The 14717-nt window shown below is 42.1% G+C and overlaps 2 protein-coding genes across 2 annotated transcripts; one reads left to right on the top strand and one right to left on the bottom strand.

The window, feature by feature from the left end:
- The first annotated feature begins 1514 nt into the window (after positions 1 to 1514).
- Positions 1515 to 5264, top strand: LOC6504757 (pancreatic triacylglycerol lipase). Its single transcript, XM_001966261.4, has 3 exons — positions 1515 to 2024; positions 3257 to 4161; positions 4221 to 5264. The coding sequence occupies exons 1-3, from the start codon at positions 1907 to 1909 to the stop codon at positions 4821 to 4823; spliced, it is 1626 nt and encodes a 541-aa protein (XP_001966297.1). The 5' UTR covers positions 1515 to 1906; the 3' UTR covers positions 4824 to 5264.
- Positions 5265 to 10452: 5188 nt separating this feature from the next.
- Positions 10453 to 13957, bottom strand: LOC6504736 (protein mab-21-like). Its single transcript, XM_001966262.4, has 3 exons — positions 12973 to 13957; positions 11889 to 12445; positions 10453 to 11835 (listed from the first exon to the last, which is right to left on the bottom strand). The coding sequence occupies exons 1-3, from the start codon at positions 13173 to 13175 to the stop codon at positions 11486 to 11488; spliced, it is 1110 nt and encodes a 369-aa protein (XP_001966298.1). The 5' UTR covers positions 13176 to 13957; the 3' UTR covers positions 10453 to 11485.
- Positions 13958 to 14717: the final 760 nt, after the last annotated feature.

Below are 14717 nucleotides of genomic sequence, written 5' to 3' on the forward strand. Positions count from 1 at the left end.
TGCGGAAGTGAAAAACTATTCAATCATCTTTTTAATGTTTCAAAAACGCTTATTTTAAAAGTTTTTATAAATCTTGTCTTGTTGGGGAAAAAGTTTTGTTTTTTTAATATATATTCATAAATGGCAGAAAGTGTCGTAAACACAAAATAATAACAAAGATGAATAAAGAATGTGTATATAATATATTTATTTACTTTGCTGTGATAACAAGATTACCCTCTGCTGTCTGTCATCGATCAGAGTTTGCCTCATCTTGACGTCAATGGGCGCAATATTCGAGATCCTGGTGGATGTTACCGATCGAAAAACCCGTAAACACCTTCCCTGGACTTTGGACGCCTCGAAAGCGAAACGGGATTATGTTCACCACCAGCTGATAAGAGAGCTGGAAACGGTAATGGAAACGGGAATACCAGCCAGACACTGACACTAACACCACCTGTCAAGGGGGGCATTTGGGGGGCCTGTCACTTGACACAGTTTCCGAGGAAATATATTCGATTGGGGCACTGACAAAAAAAAATAGCATATAGTTTATAATTATTTATGGTTTCTTAAACAGTATAAGGTGCAATTCAATTTTATTTATATATTAAATATCATATTTCATTTAAGAAATAAATATAAAAGATAATATTAAAATTCAAAACAAGGCACAATCTAAATATTTGAACATATCTATTTTAAGATCAAGAAACAATCAAGATATATCTGTACAACTGTTTTGAGTTAAGGATTGTAATCAAGTATATTTTATCCCCAAATCGATGGTAATTATTTATAATATATATAATTATATATATCCAACATTGCTTTTTTTAAAACTAAAAACCTAAAACTTTTACAAAAATTTTCCCACTGTGTTTATTTGGAACAGAAAACATCTGTTGCTGGAAAAATTCGAGGGAGGGGCTGACTATGGCATCAATTTTCGATCGGGGGATACCTCCAACCCCCCGTAACTGGCCCCCTATCAGCTGGGGTCCGTTGGCGGTCACTTTGTTGTCGTTGCAGTGTAGCCCCTCCATGCCCCCTCCACCCGCCCGCTTATCAACAAAATCCGGCCAGTCCGCCAGCCGTTGATGTACTTTGCATCTGCACTGAGCGAAAAAAGTGATGGGTTTCAAGTGTTATCATAGACCCAGGGCCGAAGCCAAGTCGCGTGCCACAGATCAGTGATCAGTGATGATGTTATAGAGGGGGGATTAAATGAAATATTAAATATTAAAATAAATAGTTACTAAAGTTCGAATTAGAACCTATCTACAAAGTAATACAGATAATATATTTTAGCTCTAAAGTTTCACTTCACAATGTAGGCCAAAAAGTATATTGTAATATTTATTCTCTGTTCATTTTTTTCCCTATAATTTTTAGCTATAATTTTAATTTTGTAAGATTTAAATACAGCCAAACTATCAGCATTATCAACTCTGGCTTCGGATGCGCTTTTTTTTTTAGTCGCCTTCGGGCTTGACTTCGGCTTTTGGGTTCTTCGGGCGGGCATAAAAATTGCGTGGGCTCCACCGATCCGCTCAGTGCTTTGACGGTTCTCCAGTCAATCGGATCGAAGGGAATCCACCAGATCTCGGAGAGATATATAGCCTCAAGGAGGTGATTATAGAAGGGCCGCAATTCTAACGGCAAACCAAGAGACAGTCGATAAGATTAATTTAATTAAAAGTGGAAAAAAGCAAAGCGATCTATCGATCGATCGAATCTATTGGATCGCAACTCGTATAGATAAGAATTAAAAAAAAAAAATAAATAAAATAATAAAAACTGGAGTGGCGACTAGCGTTTCAAGTGATTTGTGATTGTGACTAAAGCCCATCCCACGAGTCAAAATAATATGATCCAAGAGTGATTCAAAGAACAGGGGCTTTCAACAAAAATAATATCCAAAATGTATGTGGCCAATACCACGGGCGGCCTAATGCTGCAGACCATGTTGTATTTGGCCAATCGGACCAGTCGGGCGACACTCAACACCTTGGTGGACCTGCCACCGGCAACCAAAAGTGGTAAGTCATCCGATCTGGGTGGTGCCACATGTGGCAAATCAATCACTCTCTAGATCTAGATTGCAATATGCAATATGTTGCACGAAAAGTGGCACAAAACCAATGGGTTTAATGGACTTTTGTAGATTATTATCAGAGAGATATAGCATATAGACTTTTCTAGCCTTTTTCTAGATAGTTCTTAGCCTTCTTTTTATTTCGAAATAGTTTCCAAAGTCAAGCTTCAAAAGTGGTATTTCCTTACCAACTCTTCTTGGCCAAATTGTAGGCTTTATTTGGGCTTTTAGGCCCACTTAGTGGTCTGCTTGGGTTTGTTTTCCAATCAAACACTCTCCTCTTTTCGGGGACACTGCGACAAAAAGGGGGGGCACTATCATTATCATCCAACTGGTGGAAAGAAATATCAACCATGGATACAAGTGCACTTGCCTCAATTTGATTTGCAAATCAGGGACAGTATCGTGTGATACTCTGGCGTTTTGCGTTTGGGGTTTTGCGTTTATTTCGTATCTAATCGAAGAAAACTTCCGATACAAGCGGAAAGCTAATAGAAGATATAGATTCGAGGGACAGAGCAGAGAAGAAAACGCGTCAGAGATAATGGTCAGTCGAGCGGAAGAAGTGATTCATTTTGAGGTAAAAATGAAGAGACTATTTAGGGGGGGTCTTTCCAAATCCATATCCATTTCCGACCACTGTTTATCATGCCTCGTTGACTCGAAGGCCGAAAACCAAATAGGTATTTTCAATTATGGATCCTATTTGAGAATTATCAATGCAATGTGGTCTGCAAGAAGGGTCTTATTAAAGATTTACGCTCCGGCAGTCAATTGTATCTGTTGATAGACCAGACTTTATTCTAAGGTCGTTGGAAATGATTTTAAAATAATTTTAAATATTTAAAAAATTAGTTTTTGGAGTTAGAAAAGTCTGGACTAAGTTCTTAACTAAAAAACCTTCTAAAAATAATTCTTATAACTCCCCCATCCCAGTTATTCTTAAGGTCTAATTATAATTCTAATGATTTGCCTAAAAGTCACTTCCAAACAATCTCATTATCAGCTTTTCATAGAGCTATTCCGAAAAAGAGCATTTATTGATAGTTATGGGCCTTATCAGATCGACACCTGCTCCGGGTCTGGGTTTATGGCCAAATAAAGCCGTTAACACTTTCCAGTCACGCTCCGACTTCCAATAATTTTCGACTCGTTTTTTCCCACCATCCCTTCCAGACATTAACGAGGTCAAGTGCTTCGGCGTCTACGGCTGCTTCCCCATCAATGGACCCTGGAACACGGTGACCCGAACCATTGGCGTACATCCCCAGAAGCCCTCGGAAATAGAACCCCATTTCACGTTACATACCCGAAAGGAACTGGATCAGCCGCTGTACCTGGATCTCAACGATCCGGATAGTATCCAGGGCATGGGCGTGGATCCGCACGGCAAGATCTTCCTCCTGGTCCATGGGTACTTAGAGTCGGGTGAGATACCATGGATGCTGGACCTGGCGAGGGCGCTGCTGCATCACGAGCCGAAGGGCAAGGCGGCGGTGGTGCTGATCGATTGGGGCGGCGGGGCCAGTCCTCCGTATGTCCAGGCCGTGGCCAATATCCGGCTGGTGGGCGCCATCACGGCGCATGTGGTGCACATGCTCTACGAGGAGTTGAAGCTGCCAAATCTCTCAAAAGTCCACATCATTGGCCACTCCCTGGGCGCCCACTTGTCCGGCTATGCCGGCTATCACCTTCAGCGGGACTTTGGTTTGAAGCCCAATAGGATAACGGGTCTGGATCCAGCTGCTCCACTCTTCACGGACACCGATCCCATTGTCCGTCTGGATCCCACGGACGCCCATTTCGTGGACATCGTTCACACGGACGCCAATCCCCTGATGAAGGGAGGTCTGGGTATCAATATGCGGCTGGGACATGTCGACTTCTTCCCGAATGGAGGCTTCGATAATCCCGGCTGCAACAAGAAGTTCCAGGACGTGGTCAAGAGCAACAAGAAGGCCACTCTCTTCCTGACCATGCAGGAGTTCCTCGGCTGCAATCACATCCGCAGCGAGCAGTACTTCACGGAGAGCATTGGCTCCAAGTGTCCCTTCCTGGGCATCACCTGTGACTCCTTTGAGGTGAGTTTCCTTTTCTCCCAAAGCCCAGTCAGGCTCTAATGTTTCTTGTAATCTTTCAGAGCTTCAAGGACCACAAGTGCATCAGCTGCGAGGAGCCGGGACACACCTGCCTGCGCATGGGCTACCACAGCCAGGAGGACTACCAGGAGCAGGTGAATCTCGGCCACATCAAGCAGGGCGACTCGCCCGGCGTCTTCTACCTGTGGACCGGGGACAGGAAGCCCTTCTGCCGGCTGCACTACCGGATCACGGTGCGAATGTCCGCCCACGACGAGAGCACGCTGCACGGCGGAGAGGTCGGCATCCTGTCCGTCCGGATACACGACGGGAAGAGCACCCACAAGAAGAAGCGAGCCTCGACGGAGCTAATGAAGTTCTCGACGAAGGCCATGTACTTCGAGCCGGGCTACGAGTACAAGGCCCTGGTGGCCGGGCGCGATCTGGAGAATCCGGAATACGCCACCGTGCACTGGGAGTATCCGACCAGCATCCTTAATCCGCTCACCTGGCGCTTCCTGTCTTCTCCCAGGATCTATCTGGAGTATATCCTGATCGAGGCCATGGAGTCCACGGATTTGTACCTCAAGCTGTGTCCCCAAAACGAGGGCGCCATCCTATCCGGTGCCGAGAATGTCCTGCGCTCCAGTTTCTGCAAAGATTAAGGAATAAGCACCCCCATCCTCCATATAATTAATTCCCCCCCCCATCTGCTTGGAACACTTTTTCAAAACTCGCGGGCCAAAAATAAGTCCCATCACTAGAATGTGGTTGAAAAATATGGAAAAAACATGGCGGTTAGGGTGGTGACTAAAGCCGAGACACCTACCACGGCAATCTGTGTCTCTGCTGTGGGATCAGTTAAGGCTGCTATAAAAAGTGTTCCCAGGAGAACAGCTTGTATTTTATTATAGTATTGTTTATAGTTTGCTGAAGAAGAGAAAATGCCTAAAATTGTCATTTATTTGTAATTTATTTCTTTTTTTTTTAATTACGATTAGCAATTATAATTATTATGTTTTTTTTTTTGGAATCTAAAAATGTAGTTATATTACATTGATGTAGACTAATTTAATTTAAATAAAATGCAATTATAACAAAGTGTATTTAATGACTTTTTATAGGGTATACAATAGGGTATGGTAAAGTTAAAAAAAAAAGGGTATAAAATAAGGGGGGAGTCGCACACACATTCCATGACACGGTTCCCCCGGATTGTGTGTGTTTCGTGTTGATGTTAATATTTTAAATTCTTATCGGGGCAAATGTATCTATCGCATGCATGTGTATCTTTTACATATAATTGATATTATCTGCATTGATTCGACTCGTTTCCAACCTCGTTCGCTGCCGTCTACCACAAAATTTGACTTTAACTCGGTTTCGGTTTCGGTTTCGATTTCGGTTTCTGTTTGGGTTTCTGTGGCTCTGGGTCTTTGTTTTATGATCGAACATTTGGACATTCCATTGCTCTCCGGACAGCCCCCGGGGCCTGACTATCAAACACTACAAAAAATAGTCAACTTTCTTAAAAATTATATGCATACCACAACATATTTTAAGATTGATTGAACTTTTTTTTTTTTTACCAAAATAGTTTCTATAAAATCTTAAAAAAATGTTGTTTGTTTTATCTATTCAGTAATATAATTTGTAGAATTTTTCCCAGTGCATTTTTGCTTCCAATCTCAATCTCAACCTTAACCGCAATCACAGCTCCAAAATGTTGGCCCATAAATATGTTGACAGAGACAGAGACGGGGCATATGAGACACAGAACACAGAAAGAGATGGGTATAGAGAACAGAAAGAGAGGTATAGATTAAGGGATGGGGAAAGGGGGGTGCCCAGTTGATGATCATGTTGACAATGTTTCGCTGGAGTTCATTTCATTCCGTTTCGATTCGATTCGATTCTGAGAATTGAAATTGTTTGAAAACCTTTTCATGTTTTGACTTTTGCTGCTCCACCTGTCCCCTGCCCCTGCCCCTGCCCCTGTCCCTCATCTGCCCCCACCCCCTTGTGACACACACACAGTTAATACCCCGCCCATGGATGCCCACTTATTCCCATGATATGCATTCATTAATAATGTTAATCGATTTGGGATAACTCTCGATCGACTCTCGACCTGGGTCATCTCCAAACTTTTCAATGTCCAGTTGCCACCGAATGTCGTCCCACTTGTCACTTGTTGCATGTGGCACAAACAAATAAAATATTTAAGAAAAAGGGGTAAGTATATTTATAATATTTGAAAAAAAAAAACATTCAACAAATTGTTTGTCATTTGCATAATATGGCTAAGTGCCCTGGTCTCTCTAATTTTGTGGCAGCTGCAAGTCGTCTGCCTGGTTGCCTGCCTCTTAATTAGTTCACCTTGGCCCCCAGCTTCCTTTTTTTTCCAACTCCTCTAGGGATTGCTCTTTCAGGGCAATAATTTTCCCCAATTTCCCCCTTTTCTTTTTTTTTTTTTTAAGAGGCAATGGCATTAATCAGTGTGGAGGGCCGGCTGAGAGACATCAAATGAAGCTCAAATCAAAATGTCATAATTTCAGACCCGGCACGGCAACATCAGCGACAATCCGTCAACAGGCCTGCAGATTTATCCTCCTCCTTCTCCTCCTCCTCCTCGCCTCTATGGCACCACTATATCCACCCAATCCACCCACTCATTCTGTCACTCCTCCGTTTAATTAGTTGGACGCGCCGGCGTCGCAAACAAATCACATAATTATGATTGAACGCAGGCAGCGCCAAAAAAAAAAACTCTTTTATATTCTAGATATTATTTTCCCCCTTTTTCTTTAAGATTTTAAATCCCCCAGCCTCCAGTCTCCTGTACCCAGTCCCCAGTGCTCCTGTATCCCCAGCCAGCCTGCCCCCGCTGTGTGGCACAATTTGGGGTTTCCTTTATGGGACTTTTGGAGGAGACGCGTGCATATAAATATAAATCAGAGCCGGCTCACAGCTGCCGTAATTGAATGCAAATGTCCATCCAAAAATACTATAGCTCTAAAGTGTATATATATACATATGTATGTGGTGTATATATGTACCCCCTCTTGAAGGCGACAATCTGCTCTAAATTATCACGTGGAGGTGCCGCCGCCCCTGGAATGATGCTCCATTGTGTTTGCTGGCGATGCGTGGAAAACTAATTTCCCACTCCGGGTTTCCCGCTGGCATTTTCCTGTGCCATTCATCTTCTGCATTTCTCTGATATTCATAATTTGTGGCGTGTGCTCAGTCCTCTCCACTCCCCTTTCCCAGACGACGCCCCTGCCTTATTGGGAGCAGAACGATGCCGAGCAGTCGCCTCCTTTTTGGCGTGTTTGGTAAATTGCACCACGTGTTTTTGATAATGACGACATAATTACGCCCAGCCAAGTGACAAGCAGGAAGATCAGAGACAGTTCTGAGAGAGGTATTACTTTTTAAATACAAAAATTTAAATTTAAAAAAAATATTATTAAAATAAAGGGAATATTTTAAATGCCAGTTAGTGTTAAAATTCCATCTTCCCATGGTCATAACTTCCAAAATTACTGTCAGATCGTAGAATGTCATATTTTCCCATGATCAGTGCTTCAAATACTAACTATTATTACCAAAAAATAACAACCTAAATTTTCAAAGGGGTACCATCATGATTTTGGCCAAAAATTGACTAAATTTTTTTTTTATTTATAATTTCAATCTTTTGATGCAGATTGAAGCGCATTAGAACCCTGACTTATAAATGGTATTTCATTTAAGAATCGGTTTAGAATTGCCTAAATTATTCACTAAAAAGTGCAATAGTTTGGAACAAAAATTAGAAAAAAGGAGTTTCCATTTTTTTTGAATTTTCGAAATGGGAAAATGTTGATAACTCGATTAATACTCAGCAGATCCCAAAGTGTTATACCTTCCCGATCTTAGAACTCCGAGTAGAATCATTTTCAATCAAAAACTGGCAATACAAATTTTGACCCGATTTTTGTAATTTTTTGTGATGGTTTGAAAATTTTTCAAAAATTGACTAAAATTTAGAGTTGTGATTTTTTGATAAAAATACTTAGTACTAAGTGTGCTGAGTTTGGAAAGGTATGGCATTCAAAGATGTGAGCAATATTGGCCAAGTTATGGCTTACGAATGGAAGGAATTTGGGAAAAATTCAGGAAATTTTCTTTGAAGTTCTAGAAACTTAAATTTCCCTAAATTCAAACTCCCTTCTCATTTACACTCTACGGCTCAGTCGCCCCTCGCTAGTTCTGTCAACCCTCGCAGTGGAAAGATCTAAACAAATGAAATGTCAAAAATGCAAAACAACAAACAAAAATACAAAGCCACAAGGATAATGGATAATGGGAAGAGGGGGGCGGGGGGGGAGTGGGATAAAGGCGGAGGAGGGCGGGGCGGGACGGGGCGGGACGGGGCGGGGTGATAGCTGGTAACCGCCCGCGGTCACTTAGAGCACTAATTTAAATATCATTAGTAAACAATTAAAACAAAGAAACGTGCGACAAAGCCAGAAGCCACAAAGGACCAAGAACTAAAGGACTAAGAACGAAAAGGACCCTCTGAAAAAGGACGACAAAGCAAGTCTCACTCACTCTCTCTCTCTCTGTGCTGTCACCGCCCACAAAAGGCCGCGAGGCGTGGCAGTGACAGGACTAAACAGGAGGAAGGGTGCACATAAATGTCAACAAGAAAAACCTAAAAAATTGAAAAGTTTTTCAAAAAGAGGATAGTCGAATATTTCTTACCCTTTTTAGATAGATTTCAGAATGGTATCAGGATAGAGATTAGGGATGTTTAGGGAGTATTTTAAGTTATATATTAATATTATAGTATAAAGCTTAAGTATAATAAACTTAATCATAGAACTTAACCAATTTCTTTAGAATTAATTTCAGAAGAGCCTTGTTTATTATATCTTAACATCTTCCCCCCAAAAAAAATTAAACCTTGAAAGAAACTTGAAAAGAAATGTTTTAAAAGGATATTGTTTTCTTAACTATTGAAAACAGAGTCCTTACCCATAGATCCTGTTGAAAAATCATCTATAATTGGCTGTATTTTTCCAACTCCCCGCAGGAAAGCCCTCCTGTTAATTGCATTTGGAATACAATTTGTCAAAACAGCCGAAAATCGTGCCTTATCGATGCTGGAGGATAGCACATGGTCCTTGTGGTCCTTTAGAGGAGTCTATATTTCCCTTTCCTCTATGTTGTTGCTGGTTTTTATTTATAATCCAACCGGCAGTCACGTGTCCTGACGCTGCCGGCCAAATGGGCAATACGGATACGGTTTGTTGGATTCGGTCACCTGATGATGCTTTTCCCAGGACCTGCCTCCTGGTGCCACCACCTCCCCCACCACCCTTGTATCCTTGTAGAGAGAGAGACTGGTGTGCCTGGTAATATGATCCCTGCGTGCCTGGGCATAATTTGTTATTTTGGCTATCGCATTATTATGTGCCTGTGTGCCTTTTGTGCTGACGACGTTGATTATTTTCCGTACTTTCCATTAAAAGATGGAAACACAGGAGTTGGAGCTCCTTCTTCCTTGCAGCTCCTCGCTCCTCTTCACCTTTTTTTGTGAAAATATCGATTACATTACTCTGAAAGTTTTCGTTTCGTTTCGTTACGCCAAAAAAAAAAAGAAAAAAGTAAAATAAAATAAAAATGCGAAAGGAAAGCGACCGAGGAGACAAAAGAATCCTCAGAACAAAAGCATCCAAAAACCAAATTCAGTTTATTATTTTTATTTTATTTTTTTTTTTGGCTCTGGTTTGGTTTGGTTTTGTTTTCGAGAAGCCTCCCGCCAGAAAAGATATAACCATAAATAAGGGTAATAAAAGTGATGCTCAGTTGTCGCAGTTCCTGCAGCTGCATCTTCTCAGCAACAGATACGGATACGTGCTCATTTTTTCTCCAGATACAGATACTTTCGCTCTTCGCCGATCCAACAGATATGTCTTGGCAAATAAATATTACTCGATTGCCAATAATCATAACACTAACTCACTCGACGGAAAAAGGGTCTAATGAGGGGCCTTCCTCTCAGCCCAGGGGAGTTGTCATCCCAGGGATTCCATCTTCAGGTGGAAGTGTATCTTCTAGGTTCTCACGGTTGAGCTTTTCGAGATATTTATTTTTTTAAGGTAGGTATTTAAAGTATTTTTTGTTTGTAGGTACAGCATTTGAACTAAAAATTAAACCAAAAGCCACACCCAGCATATAAGATCTTTGCTATAGATTCTCATTAAAAATTCAAAAAAAATATGTCCTCTTAAAAAACAATAATTTTTTGCCTTTGGCTATTCTTGAATTTATTCAAGTACTTTGTATTTTAGTTTCACTTAAGCAATCTAGGATTATTTTGCACCTAAATAAAAGAAACTGTGTGGATAATCATTGTAGAGATTATAGGCATCGCATAATAGACATCGACATTTGTATATTTATAATTATAAGTATTTAAAAAAAACAATGTAAGTTGGACTTGGAACGGTCAATGAAATCTGCTACACCCCCTCCTCTAAATATATAGTTTTCTGTTCATTATTATTTTGATCTAGGATCGGGGCTGTGACTGCCAAACAATCGCAAAGGTCGAGTATGCGAGACTCCTGTAAAAGGAGCCGCCTCGCCGGGCCAAATGCTCTTTTTTTTATACATATCCTGAATCCGAATCCATGTCCATTGTTTTCCATTCCAGAACAAAGGACAAAGGATGCGAGAGGATGAGAGGATGGAGGATGTGAGGGGCGAGAGTTATTAAAAACAATATTCGAGGGCTTAGCCGAAACGCCTCAATGGGCAGAGTCGAATGGGGAGTGGACTTATCTCGCATCTCGGCATTAACACTTTAGCACACACACACTGACACACACCAGCACACACTCCACAACAAGCACACATATGGCACAAAATGGCCGCCAAAGGTCGTGTGTATATATCTTGATATATATCTGCAATCTCTGATCAACTTGGCACTCTTTAAGCACACATTTTCTCCTCAAATGGCTGCGATTTTGGTTGTGATTAAGAAATTACAGAAAATTAAAAGCATTTAAACTTAAAAAATCAATAAAAAATATTATAAAAATATAATAAAAATAATTCAAAGACTTGTTATACTATTTAGGCATTAAAAACCACTATTCTTGCATATAAATTTAAAAAAATATAACAGAATAAAAGAAAACTCTGAAGGATTGTATCTCAAAATTCTCTGTAAATCTTAACCCAAAATTCAAAAATTCTACCATTATGTTGATATCTTTAACCCCTTAGTCCACTCCTCCAAACCCAACCCTGGGAACTCCTTAACCCCTTACAGCTTTTCAAAAGCATTGGCATTCGTGAGCATCTCCCGAGTGAGTCGCCAGACTTGCTTGGCGGCATTTTCCAAAGCACTGGGGGACTTTCCCTTAAACATGTCCAGGCCCGGAAGGAAGTAGTGCGGACATCGTCGGTACTGCAGGCAGGATATCAACTGCAGGAATATGCCATTGATCCTGTCGGCGATGCAGCTCTCGTCCCACTCGAAGTCCCGGGGATGCTTCTCGCACTCGTAGAGGAGAAGGTTCTTCAAGTGATAGGAACTGATGGGGTTGCCGGGCAGCTCCAAGTGCCGATCCCTCAGGGTCTTCAACATGCTCAGACAGCGACGACGACAGCCACCTGGGGAAAAGGATAATAGAAGGACATGCTTAGATAGTAGAATTTATTCTTACCTTGCAGAAGACGATTCTCCGCCTCGAAGAAACTGAGCACCCAGGCATCGCCCTCCATGCTGGCGGCATTATTGTTGTTCTTGCTCTGAAGGACGACACTCTCCTTGGACAGAAGATCGAATCCTTCGGTCTTCACCTCGGCCACGATATTGGGATGCGGCCAGGGTAGGTGGGGCACTGGCCAGTGGGCGGCCGAACGCGGCCAGATCCCCGAGCACTTGAAGGCCGGCGTGATCTGGACCACAAAACGCTCCCGTATCCGGAGCTTCACTTCGCTGGTGTCTCCCACCATCTTGACGAGATCCCGGTAGACGCTCTTGTCACAGGCCTGGGCCACCAGGGTCTGGAAGCGGGCACGGATCTTCCGGGAGGACAGATAGCCACTCGCTGTGATGAACTCCACCCACAAGGACATCGATCGCTTCCGGCCATCGCTGAGTTTCAGGACAGCACAGCCCGGCAAGGTGCCATCGTCCACGAAGTTGAAGACGCCCATCTGGTTGAGGTAGAGGACTATCTCGAACTCGTTGGGGGATATCACCTCCACGCCCTCAAATCTGTAAATATTAATTATATTTTAATTAACTTAATAATCTTATTTATTAATTTAATTAATATTCTATAGCTAACTAATTCTAAACAACTAGAGACACTTCAAAGCGGCATCTGCGTAACTCCAGTGTCCGGATGACTGTCATCGCGGCTCCTGCTCGCTCTACTGCCTCTGGAACCCCTCTATCTCGTCTACCCTCCTTTCCACACCTTCTTGCCACTGGTGGGGGCATCATTATAACCAAAGTGCAACGTCATTGTTGGCCAAGTTACCCAACCGTCAAGTCATCCAAGTTGCAGTTTCAACACGATTTCAGTAGGAATCATGGATTTAATTTGGATTTATTTTAGATACTTTATTTATGGGATTTATTTTTAAGAATAAAAATTAAAATTTGTTTAAATTGAAGCTATGTTTAGATTTAAGATATGTCTGTAGAATTTTAATAAAGATTTTTAAAAGAAAACTAGACAGAAAAGTGTAGTTCTTTGTGGCTTATTGGCATGGATAGGATTAAGGACTCATAGTTACCTGCCATTGCACTCCACCAGGCTGGAGATGAAGCGCGGCTCCTGCAGCTCCACCTCCTTGAGGATGTCCTGGACGATCTTGCAGATCTCGCGGATGGCGGTGGCCGTCTTGAACATCCTGGCCTGGACCCTCTCGGCGCAGAATCGATTCATCTGATAGATCATCCGCGTCTGCGCGGCCATCATATCCGGCGGCACTAACATTCTCTTCTACCACTATCTGTATCTGTATCTGTATCTTTTGGCTTTGCCCTTCTGTATCTGTATCTCAGTTGGGAGAAGGCGACACTCGGTCTGGCGGTAAACAACAAAGGGCAAGGCCTCACTTTTGTCTTAATGCCAATTATGCGAAATTCGGTAGTTGCAACTCTTCGAACGTGCAACGTGCAACGTGCAACTTGCAACTTGCAACTCGAAAACGCTGGACAGAACAAAGGAACAATTCAATTGTGAGTTACGGTGACAGGCCGAGAAGCGGCAAACAATGATCACAAATGTATCTGCTATCTGGAACTTGAACTTTGTATGGGTATTCGTATCTGTATCTATGTATGCGCCATATGTATCTGTATCTTTTAGCGGGCGAATCAGAATTGGAAAAATAAAATTATGGCGAATTAGCCGCTACGGGGATGCGTTTGGCGAGTGTCTTTCGTATCGAATGCCAGTATCTTTTGCCTCCGACTTCGAATCAGTATCTGTATAGTCGATACAGCGAAAAAAAAATGCTGAACAAAAAAAAAAAAAAGATACAGATACGCGAGTCTGTGAGCCGACGTCGTCGCCTGGCGTTGTAAATCTCGCGGATATTTACAGCTTCGGCAGATAAAGATACTGAAAAGTGCAGCAGAGGCACAGTGTCGGGTAGTGCAATCGGTATTTCGTGAGTGAAGTGGCAATAGCATCTAACGAATGCAGCCGCCATCACAGACACAGATGCACGGACAGATGCAGATACTTTTTCAGATACAGATACTTTTAGTCACGTGACATTTTGAGTCTCGTGCCAAAAAAAAAAAAAAAACCAAAAATCGATGAGATACTTTTTTCCCCAAAAAAAACAACAAAAAAAACTGTTAATCCCTTGCCTGTATCTGCGTATCTGTATCTTTTAGTCTCAAGCGCGCTCGCTCTCTCTCTCACTGGGAGAGAGCTGTAATCTGATTGGCTCTCTGGCGGAAGAGACTCCGCCCTTTTGGCTCCAACCGCCGTTACGCAGCGGCGCGCTCTTTGAAGTTCCAGCTACCTATCCCTCTCTCTGGCTCTCTCTCACTCTCAGGCCAAGTATCTTTGTATCTTTTTAGCGCGCTCAGTGTATGTGTATCTGTGTATCTGTGTGTTTGTGTAAATTTAATTTGTTAAATACATTTCGGGCTGCCATCTCGGGCGTACGAGCTGTGTGCAATAATTTATCTGAAATGTGCACTCATTTAGCAAAGAGCAACAACGAGCAACCCTCGTCCATGTTTCCCCGACAATCCGATATCTTTATATCTTACGGATACACCACACACACACACTAGCTGGCACACCTATACACACTCTCATAAATATGTCGCGTGGATTAATGTGCCAGTTGGCAATTTCTGACAGAAACTTCCAAGGCAGAAAAGGCAACCAGACAGGCCAACAAACCTTCTCCTACCCAAAAAAAAAATATATATATTTTATATATAATACCTCCTATAGATATATATATATATATATATATATGGGTATAGCTATCTGTTGTCGTCATCCCACTTG

Source organism: Drosophila ananassae, chromosome XL (genome assembly GCF_017639315.1).
Source record: "Drosophila ananassae strain 14024-0371.13 chromosome XL, ASM1763931v2, whole genome shotgun sequence".
Lineage (NCBI taxonomy): Eukaryota > Metazoa > Arthropoda > Insecta > Diptera > Drosophilidae > Drosophila > Drosophila ananassae.

What these genes read in the sequence shown, in the direction of transcription:
- LOC6504757 (XM_001966261.4), top strand. Translation starts at nt 1,907, where the DNA reads ATGTATGTGGCCAATACCACGGGCGGCCTAATGCTGCAGACCATGTTG. An exon ending in GCCACCGGCAACCAAAAGTG is followed by an intron (nt 2,025 to 3,256) that starts GTAAGTCATCCG and finishes CATCCCTTCCAG; the next exon opens with ACATTAACGAGGTCAAGTGC. An exon ending in TCACCTGTGACTCCTTTGAG is followed by an intron (nt 4,162 to 4,220) that starts GTGAGTTTCCTT and finishes GTAATCTTTCAG; the next exon opens with AGCTTCAAGGACCACAAGTG.
- LOC6504736 (XM_001966262.4), bottom strand. Translation starts at nt 13,175, where the DNA reads ATGTTAGTGCCGCCGGATATGATGGCCGCGCAGACGCGGATGATCTAT. An exon ending in CTGGTGGAGTGCAATGGCAG is followed by an intron (nt 12,446 to 12,972) that starts GTAACTATGAGT and finishes TAATATTTACAG; the next exon opens with ATTTGAGGGCGTGGAGGTGA. An exon ending in GGAGAATCGTCTTCTGCAAG is followed by an intron (nt 11,836 to 11,888) that starts GTAAGAATAAAT and finishes CCTTTTCCCCAG; the next exon opens with GTGGCTGTCGTCGTCGCTGT.